This window comes from Catharus ustulatus, chromosome 5 (genome assembly GCF_009819885.2).
Source record: "Catharus ustulatus isolate bCatUst1 chromosome 5, bCatUst1.pri.v2, whole genome shotgun sequence".
NCBI lineage: Eukaryota > Metazoa > Chordata > Aves > Passeriformes > Turdidae > Catharus > Catharus ustulatus.
This window is the reverse complement of record NC_046225.1, coordinates 26,703,981-26,719,014: the sequence shown is the minus strand read 5'-3', so window position 1 is coordinate 26,719,014 and position 15,034 is coordinate 26,703,981. Positions and strand designations below refer to the sequence as shown.

General features: G+C 43.1%; 2 protein-coding genes across 8 annotated transcripts in view; both read left to right on the top strand.

Annotated features, from left to right (window-relative positions):
* The first annotated feature begins 287 nt into the window (after positions 1 to 287).
* Positions 288 to 13,569, top strand: SMIM19 (small integral membrane protein 19). Of its 5 annotated transcripts, none has more exons than XM_033060059.2 (3): positions 288 to 472; positions 567 to 691; positions 1,889 to 2,791. In XM_033060059.2, exons 1-3 carry the CDS (start codon positions 306 to 308, stop codon positions 1,957 to 1,959), a joined length of 363 nt encoding a protein of 120 aa, XP_032915950.1. In that variant the 5' UTR covers positions 288 to 305; the 3' UTR covers positions 1,960 to 2,791. The 5 variants fall into 5 exon arrangements, with proteins under 5 accessions (XP_032915950.1, XP_032915951.1, XP_032915952.1 ...); XM_033060060.2 differs by lacking the exon at positions 1,889 to 2,791 and adding an exon at positions 13,371 to 13,569 and having other exon boundaries at positions 291 to 472; XM_033060061.2 differs by lacking the exon at positions 1,889 to 2,791 and adding an exon at positions 13,377 to 13,568 and having other exon boundaries at positions 291 to 472.
* SLC20A2 (solute carrier family 20 member 2) overlaps positions 2,878 to 15,034 on the top strand; it is a 59,073-nt gene continuing 46,916 nt past the window's right edge. The window contains exon 1 of one of the 3 annotated variants that reach the window (XM_042779269.1): positions 2,878 to 3,502. The gene's annotated coding sequence lies outside the window, so the exon portion shown is untranslated. The remainder of the gene's footprint in view (positions 3,503 to 15,034) is intronic. The other 2 variants (XR_006162987.1, XM_033060055.2) reach the window with 2 other exon arrangements.

The following is a 15,034-nucleotide window of genomic DNA, read 5'->3' as shown; positions in this document are numbered from 1 at the left end:
AGATTGGACTCGATCGTCTCAGAGCTTCTTTTCCAACCTCACCGATTCTGTGATTTTATGATTTATTTCAGAGCTGGCAGAATCCCAGTGCTGGGTGCGTGTCCCACAAATCCGACCTGCCGACTATCAAAATTTTGTACTGTGTACACATGAGGAATCAGCGCCATTAATGTTCCTCGCCACAGTCTACTGTCTGCAGTGATTACGACTCTCAGCAACCCGAGGGCCACGCCCGCCACCGCGCCCGGCACCAGTCTGACGTCACGTCCGGGGTCACGAGATCGCCCCTCCTGGCCGCGCTCGCCATGGCGGCGGCGGTGGGGGTTGGCGGGGCGGGCGGCGGTGGCGCCTCGGCGGCCCTGGGTGACGGCGGCGCCATCGACTACTCGGTGCACGAGGCGTGGAACGAGGCCACCAACGTGTACCTGCTGGTGGTGCTGGCCAGTCTCGCCCTCCTCGTCTACGCGCGGCGGTGAGAGGACACCCGGGCAGGGCCGGGCGGAGGCTCCCTCGGGGCCCCCGCGTGGAGGGGCGACACCTCTCACCGCCGTGCCCCCTCCTCGCAGGAACAAGAGGAGGATCATGCGCATCTTCACCCTGCCCCCGGCCGCCGAGACGCCACCCGAGACCAACTTCTACGACAGCGTGAAGAAGATCCGTCTGCGGCAGCAGCTGGAGATGTACTCCATCGGTAAGTCAGAGGGAAGAGGGGGCTCCCCCGGCCCTGCGGGCTACTGGGGGCCGTTCCTAAAGGGGCCTTCGAGCCCCTTCCGAGCGGCTTCCTCGAGCCTTGTGCAGTGGGAACGCCCCCGGTCCTGTGGCACCATGGGAGCAGGGGCTCTGCAGCAGCCAGGGCCGCAAGACTGGTGCGTGAGGAAGTACGAAGCGAGGGAGCGGCTGTGTAGTTACCCTGAAGCAAATGTCAAAACGAATCCCATTGTTACACTTTGAAACAGCTGGGAAGGTCTGGATGTTGTCAAAACGTGGACAGATTTGTAAAAGCTGAGAGGACTGTGGAATCATGAGTAAGACAACCACATAAGTTGAAAATAAATGAGAATTTTACTGTATCAACAAGTGTTGCCGCTCCCGTCTTAGTGCTGAAGGTCAAGATGGAGGCAGGAAAGAGCCCGATGCCCATGATATTCCAGTGGTCCAATTCAGAGAACACATGACCTTGCATCACATCTGCTGTTCGTGATGCTTAGAGGAAAAACGGCAAAAAAAAGCCTTAGTGATCTGAAACCACCTTTTAAATGGAAAGACTTCATGTAAAGATTCTTACAGCAGGCCATTGCCTTCTGTTGGAGCAAAATTTGATGTTCATGCTACAGCAGAATTCCTGCTGGCATTTGCTGATGATGTTTGTACCACTGCACACAACTCTTTGATCTCCCTTCGCCTTGCTAACCAGATTAATTTTGAAGTCACTGTAATTGTTAGCTTGTGGCTTGTATATTGTGGAGGAGATGAGAAATGTGGACATCAGCCTTGTGACTATTGAGTCATTTAGGTCATCTGTAATAGAAGTTCTGAAGACACAGCCTTTAATTTTATTTATTTATATTTTAATAAAAGGACCGGAATGGAATCATAGTTCTCTGCCATTGATTTACTGACATTTTGCTATGACTCTACTCTTCAACATTTATAAGGCCATAAGGCCATATGCTAAAGGTGAAGTTCCACATGGTGACTGAAACTTCCCCTTGTGTGGCTGAAAAAGGGTTCTCTGATATCATGTCATTTCCTTGATTGTTGTCATAGTTACGTGAATATATATATAAACATGTATGTGTGTATATATATATACATGTATGTAATAAATAATAGTAATAATATAAAATAAATTGTATAATTGGTGTTGATTGGTGTTTCTTTTTTTCAGCAAGGAAGTATGAGCAGCAGCAGCAGCAGCCACCAAAACAGACTGAAAGCGTACAGCTCTCAGTGGAATGAAGCCCACAGTTCTGTAGGAACTCAGGACATATATCCAGTGCTGATTTTAAGAGTCAATGTGGAGCTATTTTCAATGCTTTTTAACTGATACATAGCTGAAGGCAAGGAGGAAAGGCAGGGCGCTGTCCCTAAAACTTTGTTCTTAGTACCTTTTCTCTGAGCCCTCGTGAGGCAAAGTGAATGCTCACTGGAACATTCAGCATGAAAGTACCCAGCTTGGGGCAGACCTGCTCAGAGCCACCTGAGGGTAGGAAAGTGCAGTCTTACCAATGTCTGAAATTATTTCTCTCTGCTAGTGCCTTGGAAATCAGCTCCTACCTTCTCTGGCAACAGCACCCAAGAGAAAGTGAGGCAGTACCTATCTGCCTGGAAACCCTTGCGTCCCTTGATCATGAATTGTTGAATTTGCTGAATACAGTGAGTAAGTGTGAATGAAAGCACTTTGGCCGTACTGCCTGGTAAAGGTGAACAGCTTTGAGAGCCCAGAGTGTCACTGGTGGTAGTGCAGAAAAGTTCTGCTCTCTGTTTATTTGGGAGTTGTGTATACGATACTGTGAACCTTTCCTGAAGAAACTTTTGAGAAGTACACAGTGAACTACAAGTTTAGAAGACACTTAAAGCCACTACTCTAATATTAATAGCAAAGGTGGTTAGTTTAATTTAGTCAAATTGCTGTAAATAATGTGTCTGTCTGTAAAAATCTGTATAAGTGGGTCCAGAAGAGACTTCACACTGCAGTTACTTTTTCTTTCTAGGCAAATCTCAAAATCATTTAACTGAAAGGATTCTGCAGAAATTACTTTTTAATAAAAGCACCTAATAATGAAAACTACTTAGACATATAATGCTGTAATTCCTAAGGTTACACAACTTGAGTTGGCCAAGTAATGAACGAACAGGACAGAGCTGTGATGAACAACCAGCACAGTGCTGGGACTTCATGTCCAGAGTTTTTTGCCTATTCTGTGCTGAAATATATGAAGTCTTGGAGCAGTGGTGGGTACCACTGCGGTTACATTTAGATACTAAGAAACTTGGCTTTGAGCACCAAATTTTACTATATTGAAATGATCTGTGGGGATAGAAACTGGGCCAAACTGACAGTGGCAGAAGGCTCAGTAGGTTTGCCCACGAGAAGGCTCCTTTGAATGAAGGGTGACTCCCTGTGACATCTTCCTCCCCTGTAACCGCGGGAAAACAGCTGGGTCACTCCTCGGGACTGAGGGCTGGCGGCCACGGGGAGCGGAGAGGGCGCTGAGCCCCGGGGCTGCTGGTGCCGTGTCCTTCCCACATTACTCTGCCCGTGTGACGACCCCGCTCCGCAACGCGTCCCCGTCACACGGCGAGGTCTACGAAGCACCTGAAATCCACGCCCAGGCACCGGGGAAATCGCCGGACCGCAACCCGCTCCACCCCCCCGGAAACGGCGCCGTTTCCTCTTCGCGCGATCTCACTTCCTCCCGCGCTTCCGTCTCCGGGACGCACCGGTTCCCGCCGCTGCTGCCACCGCTGCTGCTCGGAGGCCGGAGGCTCCCGCCGGGCGGTGAGTCGGCCGCGCCGCCCGAGCCCCGCCGCCCTCGCATCCCGTCCGCGCCGAGGGGAGGGGAGGGGGCGCCTCGCTGGGCGCCGTGGCGAGGCGGAAGGGGTCGTCCGAGGAAGGGGTGTCCGGGTCCGGCTCCATTCCCACAGATGGGCTGCGTGCCGCCGCTGGGCCGGGCGGACTCTCTGCTCCGTCCTCTGCGGGAGCGCTCCCCGCATGTCCAGTGGCCAGGTTTCGCGCTGCGGGCGCCGCAGCGATGTCCCGGCACGCGGGGCTCGTGGCTGTCCGGATAGCTGAACCCTCCCTCCTTCCCACCGGCCCTGTCCACCCGGGCGAGCAGGCAGAGAGCGGAGCTTTTCCAATGGCGCATCTCCGCCGGCGCCGCTGCCGCCGCAGCCGCCCAGTGCGGCTCCGCTCCCTTCAGTGGAGCAGCACGGCAGAGTGAACCCACGCCTTGCCACTTACCTAGCATAGCCGTCTTTCGGGGCTGCAGATAATAGTTTCACGATTTGCCTCTCAACTCAGCTGAAAGCACAGTGAAGGGCTTAGAAATCTGGAGCAGCGTGTGGCTTTGTTTGTTTTCGTGGACTGGGGCAGTGGCACGAGCATCTCAAACTTACTTGTCCAGAACAAATAGCTTGTAAGGAGAAGTACCAAAAGCAAAAAGTTTACCAGGGTCCGTGCCTCTTGGCATCTGCTAGGTTGTTCCAAGTATGCTGCTTGAGTCATGAGTGAGGGGCAGGTCGTAGTTTGTTTTCCTGGCAAGTGCAGCCGTGGAAGTTCTGTCCCAGTGAAACTGTACCCTGTTCTGCAGGGGAGTTTATGTTTTCAGCTGTACAGTACAAGTATATATTGGGACAGGAGGTGTAGTCAGCTTTTGAAATTTTACTTCAAATATCTTCACTGATTTTTGTCTGTTAATTCATGATTCTTAAAGGCAGATAGGGTAGAGAGACAATAGTTTTTTGTGGGGTTTTTTTTGCATCCATTTTTAGTAGTCAGGCTTATTGGCACGCATGGGAGCAGATTCTCAAACTCTCATGGAACTTTTTTCATGAAGAATTTTGGATGTCTCAGACGGGGAAGTTTATGACCTAACAAAAATTGGGCCAAAGTTATCCTTCAGTTACATTTGTTTTTGAGAATGCTGTACAGGGGGAACTGTTTCTAGCTTATCCGATACTGTTTAAAATCTATTATGATGTGTAGATTTTAGTGGTGTATAATCATATAAAGCATGTGAAGGAAGGCTTTCTAAGCAGTTAAAACTTTACATCTGTAAGATATTGCAGAAAATCATTAATAAGTTGCTCTCAATTATAACTCCAAAGTTTTTGAGAATCTGACCATTCTCTTGTCTCCATGTGAACTGCTGAATGTCAGATCTTTGTAAATGCAGTCTTCAGATGGCATTACAACCATGACTCTATAATCTTATGTGAAAACTATGATCTTTTGTGAAGTGGTGGAAAAATCATCTCTCTCTCCTGATAACCCAAAATGTGGCTGGCTAGGTTTTTTGCTCAGCACTGCACAGAAGATTAAAGGTTTTTGGACAGAGCTGTATAAATTCTGTGGCAAGGCTTAAGAGGGTCTTAAATATTTAAGCTATGAGCATGTCTGTGTTTAAAGAAGATGTCGTAAACTTTGAGAGCCTTGTAGTGAAAATATCCTCCCCTGTGCCATGAGCATTTAGAGTTTCAGTCCAGTGTTATGGGCATGGGTAGTATGAACTGGTATGTGCAGGCCAAGCCCAGATGAGAATCTGTCCTGCAACAGCTGCCATGATGCCTTATAGCCAACCATAAGATTTAGGAATTTCAGCAGAGTGATGCTCGAGTGGTCCTAAAACTTGCTCTCAAACTTCCTTTGTCAAATTTGCCTGATCCATTGAAAAGACCTACAGAACAAGTCTTTGCTGTACCTCTAGGTACTGCTGATGCCAGTAGAAGCTCTGAAAATTGGGAGAAGATCCCAGTGCTTTTGTGTGAGGACAGTTTACAGGGAAGCTTCTTCAGTGCAATGCAAAATTATTAATTGAGAATATTCTAACCAGTGATTAATCTTTCTGTAATTTATACTTTGCATATATGATTAAACAGCATTGGCCAAAAGCCTGGTGACAGCACAGGGCTCTGGAATGTTTCCCTGTTGCCTGGGCAGTTTATTCATGTTAGCTTACTTCCGTGAGCTTAATCGCTCCTTTTAAAGTCTTCCTGAACTCAGGAGTGCCGCTGCTATTGAGCAAGCTGAAATTATATATGCTGCAGGGAGAAAGGTGGGGATGCTGCAACTTAACATCTCTTTCAGAGGAATTGAAAAGATTTTGCCCCAGCCCTAATTTCTACATTAAAGAGATTGAAAATTGTCATTACGTGCCTTCTTCAACAGGGAAGCAGCATGTTGTTAGAAAACGTGTTATTAAATCCATGATGTCTTTGGCTTGTTATGCCTAAAGAGCAACAGCAGTTGGAGGCAGCTTGCTGACGAAGTGGAGTCTTCAGTCATGGTTGCTTATGATCCAGATCAGAAGTAAGGATCAAAAGGCATTCCCTTTCCCCTCCAAACACTTAAACTATGTTTTAGTCATGGTAAGGAACCTGGGTGTTGTTTATTTATGAAGTCACTCAAACAAAAGGCAGCACTCGATCTTGAAGGAGCTGCCGCTGAAGAGCAGAAGTTTCAGTGCCTCAGGCCCTCAAGAATGGAGGTAAGATCCTTCACTTTGCAGCCCCACATCTGTTGTGGCATAACAGTTAAGGGCTATGATCCAGTTGTTTGTAGTCTAACAAGCTCCACCAGGAATTGGCATTGCCTGGGGTCGAGGGGACTCCCTGCTGACTGAGGGAGAGATATGGAGGATGACAGAGGTACTGACTGCTGGCAGAACAGCCCAGAGCCAGCACAAGTATCTCATGAGGAATCTGACATCAGGGAGTGGAAATCAGTGCTACTTCTTCTGTAAGAGAAGGCAAGAAGAGAGGAGAAAAGAAAGACACACATACTGTTAGGAGGCTCATGATTTTTTTAGGCAGAAAAAATCCTGCCTTAATTACTTTTTTCCCCAAGTCTCTGATAGAAAATGGGTTGATTAAAACTTCACAGTGCTCAGCTGTCTCTGTGAAATCTGTGTTTGCATTGAAAAGACTAAGAACCTTTTTAAGAATGAAGGTGCTTTGCCTTATTTTTGCAAGGAATGTCTAAGCTTTGGTGTTACTTTAATAAAAATAATTCCTGATCTTTTTATGGAATATCTAAACTCTGGGCGTTACTTTAATAAAAATAACTTCAAACTCCAAGATTAACAGAATTACTAAAAGGAATTAGTTCTCAATATGAAAAACAATAAACTAACTTTGGAATTTCCTGAACCAAGCCCTCAAAGGCAGTTTGTGGCAAAACTCCAGGAAAATAAACTTTATTTTCATAAAATAGCTGTATATCTTGTTTCTTAGTTATATCTAGGCACTGCTGTGAAAAGTGATTCTCTCCTTGCATATGCCTAGGAATGAGGTTATTTTAAGAGAATTTGGTTAATTTTGATGTAACAATAAAATGAATTAATCTTGAAAAGGCTGTTCAAATTTGGGATTTGCTGAAACTGTACTCTGAGAAAATACTTTACATTTGCGTGTCTGAAGAAGAACTTAGATCCTGAATATGAGAAGTAGTCCTCTTCAGTTTCTGCCAGCCTGTCAGACTTGACTGGAACTGATTTTGGACATCTATGATGTATAAAATGCACATGTGGATCTACAGCTTGCTCCTGAGAAAGACCGTGGGTTTGATAAACTAATAGCAATGTTAGTCATTTATGTAATGGAGTAGAACAGGTATTTTGAAAAGAATCAGCCAACAGGAGGGCTGTATTACTTTCAAAAATATCCTGTGGATCATCTTGGAAACATGGTTTATAACATGCTTTTGACTGACGGCGTAGGGTGCAAGGTATAAATTCCTGAGCAGGAAAGATGTATGTGTGTTGTGAAATGGGAGACTCCATGTGATGTCGTTATTTATGGCACTTTTCTCAGATGTCTTTCTGGGACCTCAAACAGCTGCTGGGAACTTTACCCAGCACTGAGCACTAGGTATGTTTGAATGACTGTTTTGCTGTTGCTTGGATCATGGTGGTAAGGTTCTGTGACACTGGTTGAAGGAACAGAGCAGAACTTCTGGTTGATGGAAACATTGCAGGGGGAAAAAAAAGTAAGATTATCATCTTCCGTAGCTTTGACTGGTGGACATCAGGGAGTGGTAGTTGAAGGCAACCCATTTCTTTCTGCTATAATATGGAAGGAAGGGTGAACTGACAGAAGAGGAAGAGTTGGTTTTTCTTCTCAGGGAAAGGTCAGAAGGATAGAGGTAGAGGTGCAGGTTTTTCATTCTTACCTCTTCATGAATGTGTTGTTAAGTGGCAGCATTAATTGTTTGCAGGAACTTTTTCTTGCTTTAGTAAAGAACTGTGGGTTGTCATACGTTTTGATATTGTGGCAGTGCTCTTGTTAAACAGATCCAAATCTACGATCAGATAAGGCTCGGAATAATTGGTGGTTTTAGCTCAGTTAAATAACTGAATTCACATGATCTATAAGTGGTCAGGTTTTTTCTTAGGCAAAGTATGTACTGCTTGTATTGTACATTTTTTTAAATCTAATTTTATCACAACAGATTGAGAATTCTGTCTACCAAAAATACCTTAGTTGAGTCCGTTAAAAATCTCCTTACCCAAAATCTGTTTCTTTGTGTGACAAACAGAAAATATAATTTCTTTTTGACTTCATAGCCAGTAATGACCCCAAAGTGGTGAAAGCATTGCACTCTGTGGCTCTGAGTTACTTTTGCCACTCCTGATGGGAGAATTGTTCTGTATCATTATTGTCTTCCCTTTCAACCTCAGCACATTCTGGAAAGCCAAAGGCAAACCACTTGCTGGCTGATCAGAGGTTCTGTTGATACTGGTATGGCAGTGCTCTGAACCTCGTGACTTGGACCACTCCTAGAACATTGCCTAAGGACATTGTACAAGTACTCAGCTCAGTATATTCTCTTTAGGCATATGAACTGGAAAGCATTTATGGCCTCTTGGAAAGAAAGTGACAATATCCTTGCTCTGAAATAGTTTCTAAGACCACTGTAACTATTAAAAAGCATGGTGGGGTCCTTGAGAAACATGCAAAAGGACAATTTGCTGCCATTATGAGACCTGTCACTTTATTGACTAATCAGTCTCTGATACTCAAATAGAGAAAAACGTTGCATGTGTTTGGATTATTTAATGAGGTAACTGTTGTCAAAGTGGTGCCTGTTACCAGTTCTGTTAGTGCTATTTTGATTATTAAAGAACTTCATTTGTTTCTGGACCAGGAAGCTTGGAAGCTGGAACAAGCTTTTTACCTCACCCTCTTGCTTACCTGAAGGGTGTTCCAAAGAGAGATGAAATGGTGTAATTTTCATTTTGGTTGAGGCAAAGAAGCATTCTCTTACCATAACTCACCAGTTCCAAGCCTGTAATCACATTTGTGGTAAAACAGTGATGACTGTGTGGTATTTCTCACAAAGGCTGTAAAAACTCTGTCATCTCCTTGGGAGGCCATCTTCCCATGAGATACCAGGCTTTCTCTCTTTCTTTCTTGAAGATTTTCAGGCTGAGAACCTGTGGCTTGGAGTCCAAGTTTTAGCTTCAAAGGCTTGGAAAGAAAATGCAGCCCAAGTAATAACTGAAAGCAGGACTGTGTTTCAGGGAGACAAGAGGATCCAGCACGTCAAGTGTGTTTTAAGAGTCTCCCTTTCTTGTCTGCTGCTTGCATATATATTTTTTTTGTTTACCCACCAACCTTATGTTGAATGAAAGTGCGGTTTTATACCTTGATGCATGTTGCACATGTTGTATGAGCAGAAACAGCAGAGAGCACTCAAGCTTTAATAAGTACTTTGGCATAATAATCATGATGAATGTGCCATGAGCTCTTCCATAAGGAACAAAAGTAGCAACATAGGCTAAAGTTATTGCACAGCGGAACCTGCAGCCCGCAAGAACATCAGCCAAGAGGAAAGTGGGATTGATGTTGCACGGTTGGGCCCTGTTGCTCTTTATTCAGGCATGGAGATGAGAAGGCGGTTCTTGGCTGAGAGGTTCCTGTACAGCCCTTAAAAGCTGAGCATAGTATGCTTGTTGTCTCTTCTAAGTAAATTTATCAGAATCTTGAAGGGAGGTTCAAGTGCACAACATAGAGCAAAACATCTTGCTTATAAAAGTGGTAGCTCTGGAGTGGAAAACATCATAAAACTGAGCTTGCAAGATCTAGAAGAGAGTGTAGGGCCTGCTGAAATCTTGGTGGAACTGCTAGCTTTCCTACAGATCCTAGATTCCAAATGTAGCAGAAAGAAATGTTGCTAGATATCTGATAGAAGTTGCTCAGTTGTTGCCTTGAAGATCCTCAGATTGTGCTCCTGTCCTGTCACAGGGCATGGTCTGGCATGCAGATTTATGGTACAAGGCAGGCTGGAGCTGTTGGAAGGGAAACAGAGGTGGTTAATGGTGCTAGTTCCCATAGTGCAAGAACAAAGACATATTTAAATGACATTAGGCATAAATACACCACAGGATATTACCAAGGGCAAAAGTTTAGTCAGATTCCAAGCAGACTTGAGCATTTATATATATAATGACAATATCCAGAGTTGCTGTAAATAGGATTAAAAATAAATTAAGTACATAAACCTTCATGCTAATGGATGAGGTCAGGAAGGAATTTCCCTTTTGGGGGAATTACATCATTGTTCGCTACCTGAGCTTTCCACCTTCTGAAGGTCCTGATCACAGGAGGCAGGATTCTCAAACAAATGGACCAGCAATCTGACATGTCATGCCAGTGCTTAGCTTACCCTACCTGGGTATGATCTTGTTGAAAGGGTTTGAGAAACGTGTTTTTTTAGAGGGCACCTGTGCTGCTGTGCATCTGTATGTCTGCTTCCCACATTCTTATTGGTGAAACACGACAGCTGTTGTCCAAGTGCTTTTAATGAATCCCGAGAATTGCCTGCTGTCATGTCAGCAGCAGCCCACATGGAGATGGAAGATGTGATAGGCTCTTAAGGCATTGCTGTGTTCCTCCATAGATTCAAAGGTATCTCTGTGAGCAGCTGAACTAGTGAAGATAGGACTTCCCTGCAGCTTTTTTGGTTTTGGTGGCATTTCAGTACCTTACACATCTTTCCTTCTTTCTCTCTTTCCATTACACAACAGTGCTGTTAGCATCCCTGATTTTCCCAGCAGCACAGTGCCTGACCAGCTTCTCACTACCTTGTAGTTAGTTCTTGGGTGTATTTGATCAAAACATGCTGTCTCCCTGATGTTTGACAAACCAGACTTGTTGCTCAGAGGACTGCCTTTGTGGCTTACTTTGCAAGTCTGATGTAGGAATTCAGCACCTCTGAAATGTCTTTGCTTTTGCATGAGATTTGCATGAAATTTGCCTTATAGTTTACATTTCTGTGCATGAGACAATCATTGTGATTGTATAACTATTGTTTCTTTGGGAAGCAAGGAACACTTTCAGTCTTGCAAGCAAGTCACTGTAGATTTTTTTTTTTCTCTCAAAGCTGTTAGGTGCATGAAGAGTTACACCAAATAATTGAGGCGTCTGTACCTTTAAAACATGCACTGTTTAATCTTTTAAGATTTTCCCCAAGGTATAAGGGGGAAGGCTTCTTTGCCAAAATACTGTAATTGAGTTAACATTCTGGGAAGTTTCTGTGTTTTGTTACTGAGCTACAAAGCTTCAGAACTTATGTTACTGAGCTTCTGCTGGTGTTGGAAGGAAGGAAGATCAAAGTTAGAAGTACCAACTTGCCAGTAAATTGTCTCTTCAAAAGAAAACTGAAAATTCCTCAGTTGTTTCAGGTGGCAGCCAGCATGAGATCCTTTTTGACAATTATTAACCTTTTCTGCAGTTCCCTTGAGAACAGTGAGCAGCCTGGATGTCTTGTAGTCTATGGTGTATATGCTGACTGTAGACATCTGATTAACAAGTGAGGATGTCAATAATAGATTGAATTGCTTGTCCTCAGTTAATTACTGCTGCTTAGAGAGAATGTGGAGTTACGGTGGACTATGGAACAGTAAAATTATGGTTTCTGTTTCTTGTATACAGTGATCATCATGATAAAAGATTTAAGAATCACTGTGGTATAAAATAATTGGGTGGTATATATATATATTAAAAAATAATTCTGGATGTCCTGACAGTTGGACATCTGTGGCTTCCTCAACTTTGGTGCCTTTGAAAGCTTTTAAGCTCTTGGAATCTGTGATAGTTACCTTTCTTGAGCAGGCAGTAGCGCGTCTCAATAGCAGGCATGATTGCTGAGGCGTGAGTTTTCAGGAGTGTTTGCTGCCTCCTGAACACTTTTGAGGGTAAGGACTTAATCAAGAATTCAGAATTGGGGGAATATGTATTTTTATTTGACATGTAATCCCAGCACAGCAAATATATTTGTGTCCAGTTACTTAAAAGCAGGTTTTCCTGTAATACCCAGAGCACTCTCAGAGGCCTTTTTTGCTTTGACTGTCTGAGGCTCAGATGTCTTCTCAGCTGTGATGTGCAAGAAGCAAAACCAAAACTTTGTGCTCTACTGGGACTCTGTCCTCACAGCTCTCCCTCATTTCTGATGTAAGAAAGCCAAAATGAGCCCTGTTTCATAGGGAGGAGTTGGGGAAGGACTACACTGTCTTTCTGATTCATGCATATGGAGCATGCTGCTGTCAAATGTTTTTGCAGAATAAAGCAGGATTTTAGATGGGATGTGGAATTCTGAGAAGTTTAGGTGGCAACTGATAAGATGTAGGGTCTGCTCTGCTTCTGGTACAAAGAGGTTTTGATGCTAATGTTTATTTAAAGGTGGCCTTAACCCTAAAAGGGAGAGATAAAATTGCTTTCATGCTTCTATTTCACTGAGAACTGGCTGGCAGAATGGTTTTGGTGCCTGCTTATCTGCCCTGACGGCTTCACAGTTGGGGAGACTGCAGAAATAATTCTCTTGTACCCCCCTCCTTCAACTTTCAGGCAAAACTGTAAGGCAGGCAAATGGTTTAAACTGCATCTTTGGACACAAGATGGCTGTGTCTCCACTTTGCTGATGAGTCATCCCTTTGCTGTTTTTAAACAGCTCTGCTCTTGGCTTTGGCCCTGCTTGATCCTGTTTTGGATGGCAGAAACAGGCCAGTGCCCTCCACCCCAACACCAAATCTTATGACAGGTTGAAAATACCTTAGGCCTTTGTCACCTTGTAGTTAAGCTGCTGTAATGCAGAGAAAGCTTTGTCTTTGCTTGTACCTGATAAGTGTATAAAAACAAACTGTGTGATGTGGAAGTTGTGTAGATTAGGGAGCAATGGGAGAAGTAGAGGAGAGGCTTACTTACATCTTTGTTTTTCATCTAACTTGTGGGCTAGAGCTCTCCTTGGTCAAATGAGTCCTGGGTAAAGATAACTGGCATTGTTTGAGTAGTGGTAAGTCAGCAAATGGGTCAGCAGTTTCTTTTAGTTGAGCTGGCTGCCGCAGACTAGTTCTGCAAGCTTGGCACCCAATAATATTTTTCCACACTATGTACAGCTAGCTCGTGCAGGATTTCTCCTGCTTCTAATGTCAGGATCAGAGGTGCAGATTGGGAGATTGCATTAGTTACCCCATTTAAGGCACGCCATGTTTTGCCAGACTAGGTTTGTAAGCTCTGCACTTTTGAAAGGAACTCTGATTTCCTGAAAGGAACTGGAATGAAAGTTGGGATTTTATTAAAGACACAGAGGAATATTATTATTCATCTTTCATTGCTTCATCCCTGTGATGTTTCCTGTTTTGCTTCTTGAGATACAGGTGTCATGATGAGGAGCTTCTCAGAAACAGAAGTGGATGATGAGTGGAGATGAAGAAATCATACATTTAAGAAGTTGGCTCAAGTTTCGTTTACAGGCATGGAAAGTTTCTGAGACCAAGCATGAGAGAAGAACATGAGTAAAGAAGAGGGAGATGTAGATCCAGACTTTCTAGAAGGGATTGCAGGATTTAAGAGGACGCTGCACAAATGTCATGTAGTTTTCTTGCTTATTCATTTTACCTGCACCCCTGAACTGTAATACTTTGTTTGCATGTCTGTTTGGAAGTTGAGAAATCCCCTCACTTCTGTGTCTTTAATATAATCATGGCCTTCAAGCTTGTTTTAGGAAGAGCAGCACAATGCTGTAGTTTTTATTTGTGGATGAGATAGCTTCTGCTTTGTACTTGAAATCAATTTGGGATTTTTTTTTGTTGAAACATACATTGAATATGGAAAAGCTTAGACCGTTACAAAATAGGAAGTTAGAGGTTTTGCTCACATTTAATAATAGCCTTTGCATAAGAAAGTATGATGACTGGTGCATAGATAAAAGAAAAAGAATAGTGCTAGCCCTCTAATTTGAGTAATTTATAATGTATTGTTCTCATGGTGACCTTAGGCAGATATCAGAATCAAATATTAATCAATTTTATCTTTTCTATCTGACTGTTGGTCAGAAAAATGTTCTAGATAAGATTTTTTTGCCAGGATTGTGGGGTTATAAGTGCAGATTACTTAGTATTGAGTTAGAAGGGAGCATTTTGGAGAGATAGTTTTTTGAACATCTTGACTGTTCTGTGAAGTATCTTGAAAGAAATACTAGCCATGCAGTCCAACAACTTAATGATGCTGTGAGCAGACTTGATTGTAGTAAGTCTCTGATACAAAGTTATTAAGACTTTGACATATATGTGTTTAAAATTTTAAAAGTAAATGTATTTTCCTGTATTGAAAAGTATTGCTGGTAGAGGCAGGCCAAGAACATCTTTATTTTTCTTATGAACTCCTATCTGGTGTCTTATCCTTAATAAAAGGCTGTGGTTATTTTTGTATACTGTCTGTTTGGCCTTTAAGAGTATATAATTAGATGGAAGAGTAAAAGCAGTTGTTAAAGGATTGGTTTTTTAATGAAAATAGTTTGAAATCATGTAATTTTAGTTTCTTTCAAATAGATGTGATTAGTGTGTTGGAAATAGTTCTACAGTGGATATAAAGGGAACAGTTGAGAGATAGTGGCTGAGAATGTATCCAGCTATTTTTGTAGCTAATAGTTGTATTTTTTCAGTCTCTTTACTTAGCTGTTTCCATATAATTGAACTGCTTCATCACAATGGGATACAAAAACTATTTGCACTTTATAATATTTACATTTTAAAATAGGTTTTATTTTTGATAAGTAAAATTGCAATGACTATGAGAAAATCCTATCCTATTTTATTATTTTGATAGAAATTTGAATATGAGATAGTATTGTCTGTATCGTATAAGAATGTTTTCATGGATTTTTAGCTGCTGAAACTGAAATCAATAAACTTTAGCTACTGCTGTGACTGGAACAAGTAAATCTGCACATTTGTTTTCTTCGTGTTACCTGTACCTCTGTGTTCACCTAGTGTTTCTCCCAGCATTGCTCCTTTCACTGTGTTTGCTCATGAGG

Excerpts from the sequence above, each read along its gene's own strand:
- SMIM19 (XM_033060057.1), top strand. The coding sequence starts at position 306 with ATGGCGGCGGCGGTGGGGGTTGGCGGGGCGGGCGGCGGTGGCGCCTCG. Across the intron at positions 473-566 it reads CTCCTCGTCTACGCGCGGCG|GAACAAGAGGAGGATCATGC; the intron begins GTGAGAGGACAC and ends CCCTCCTCGCAG.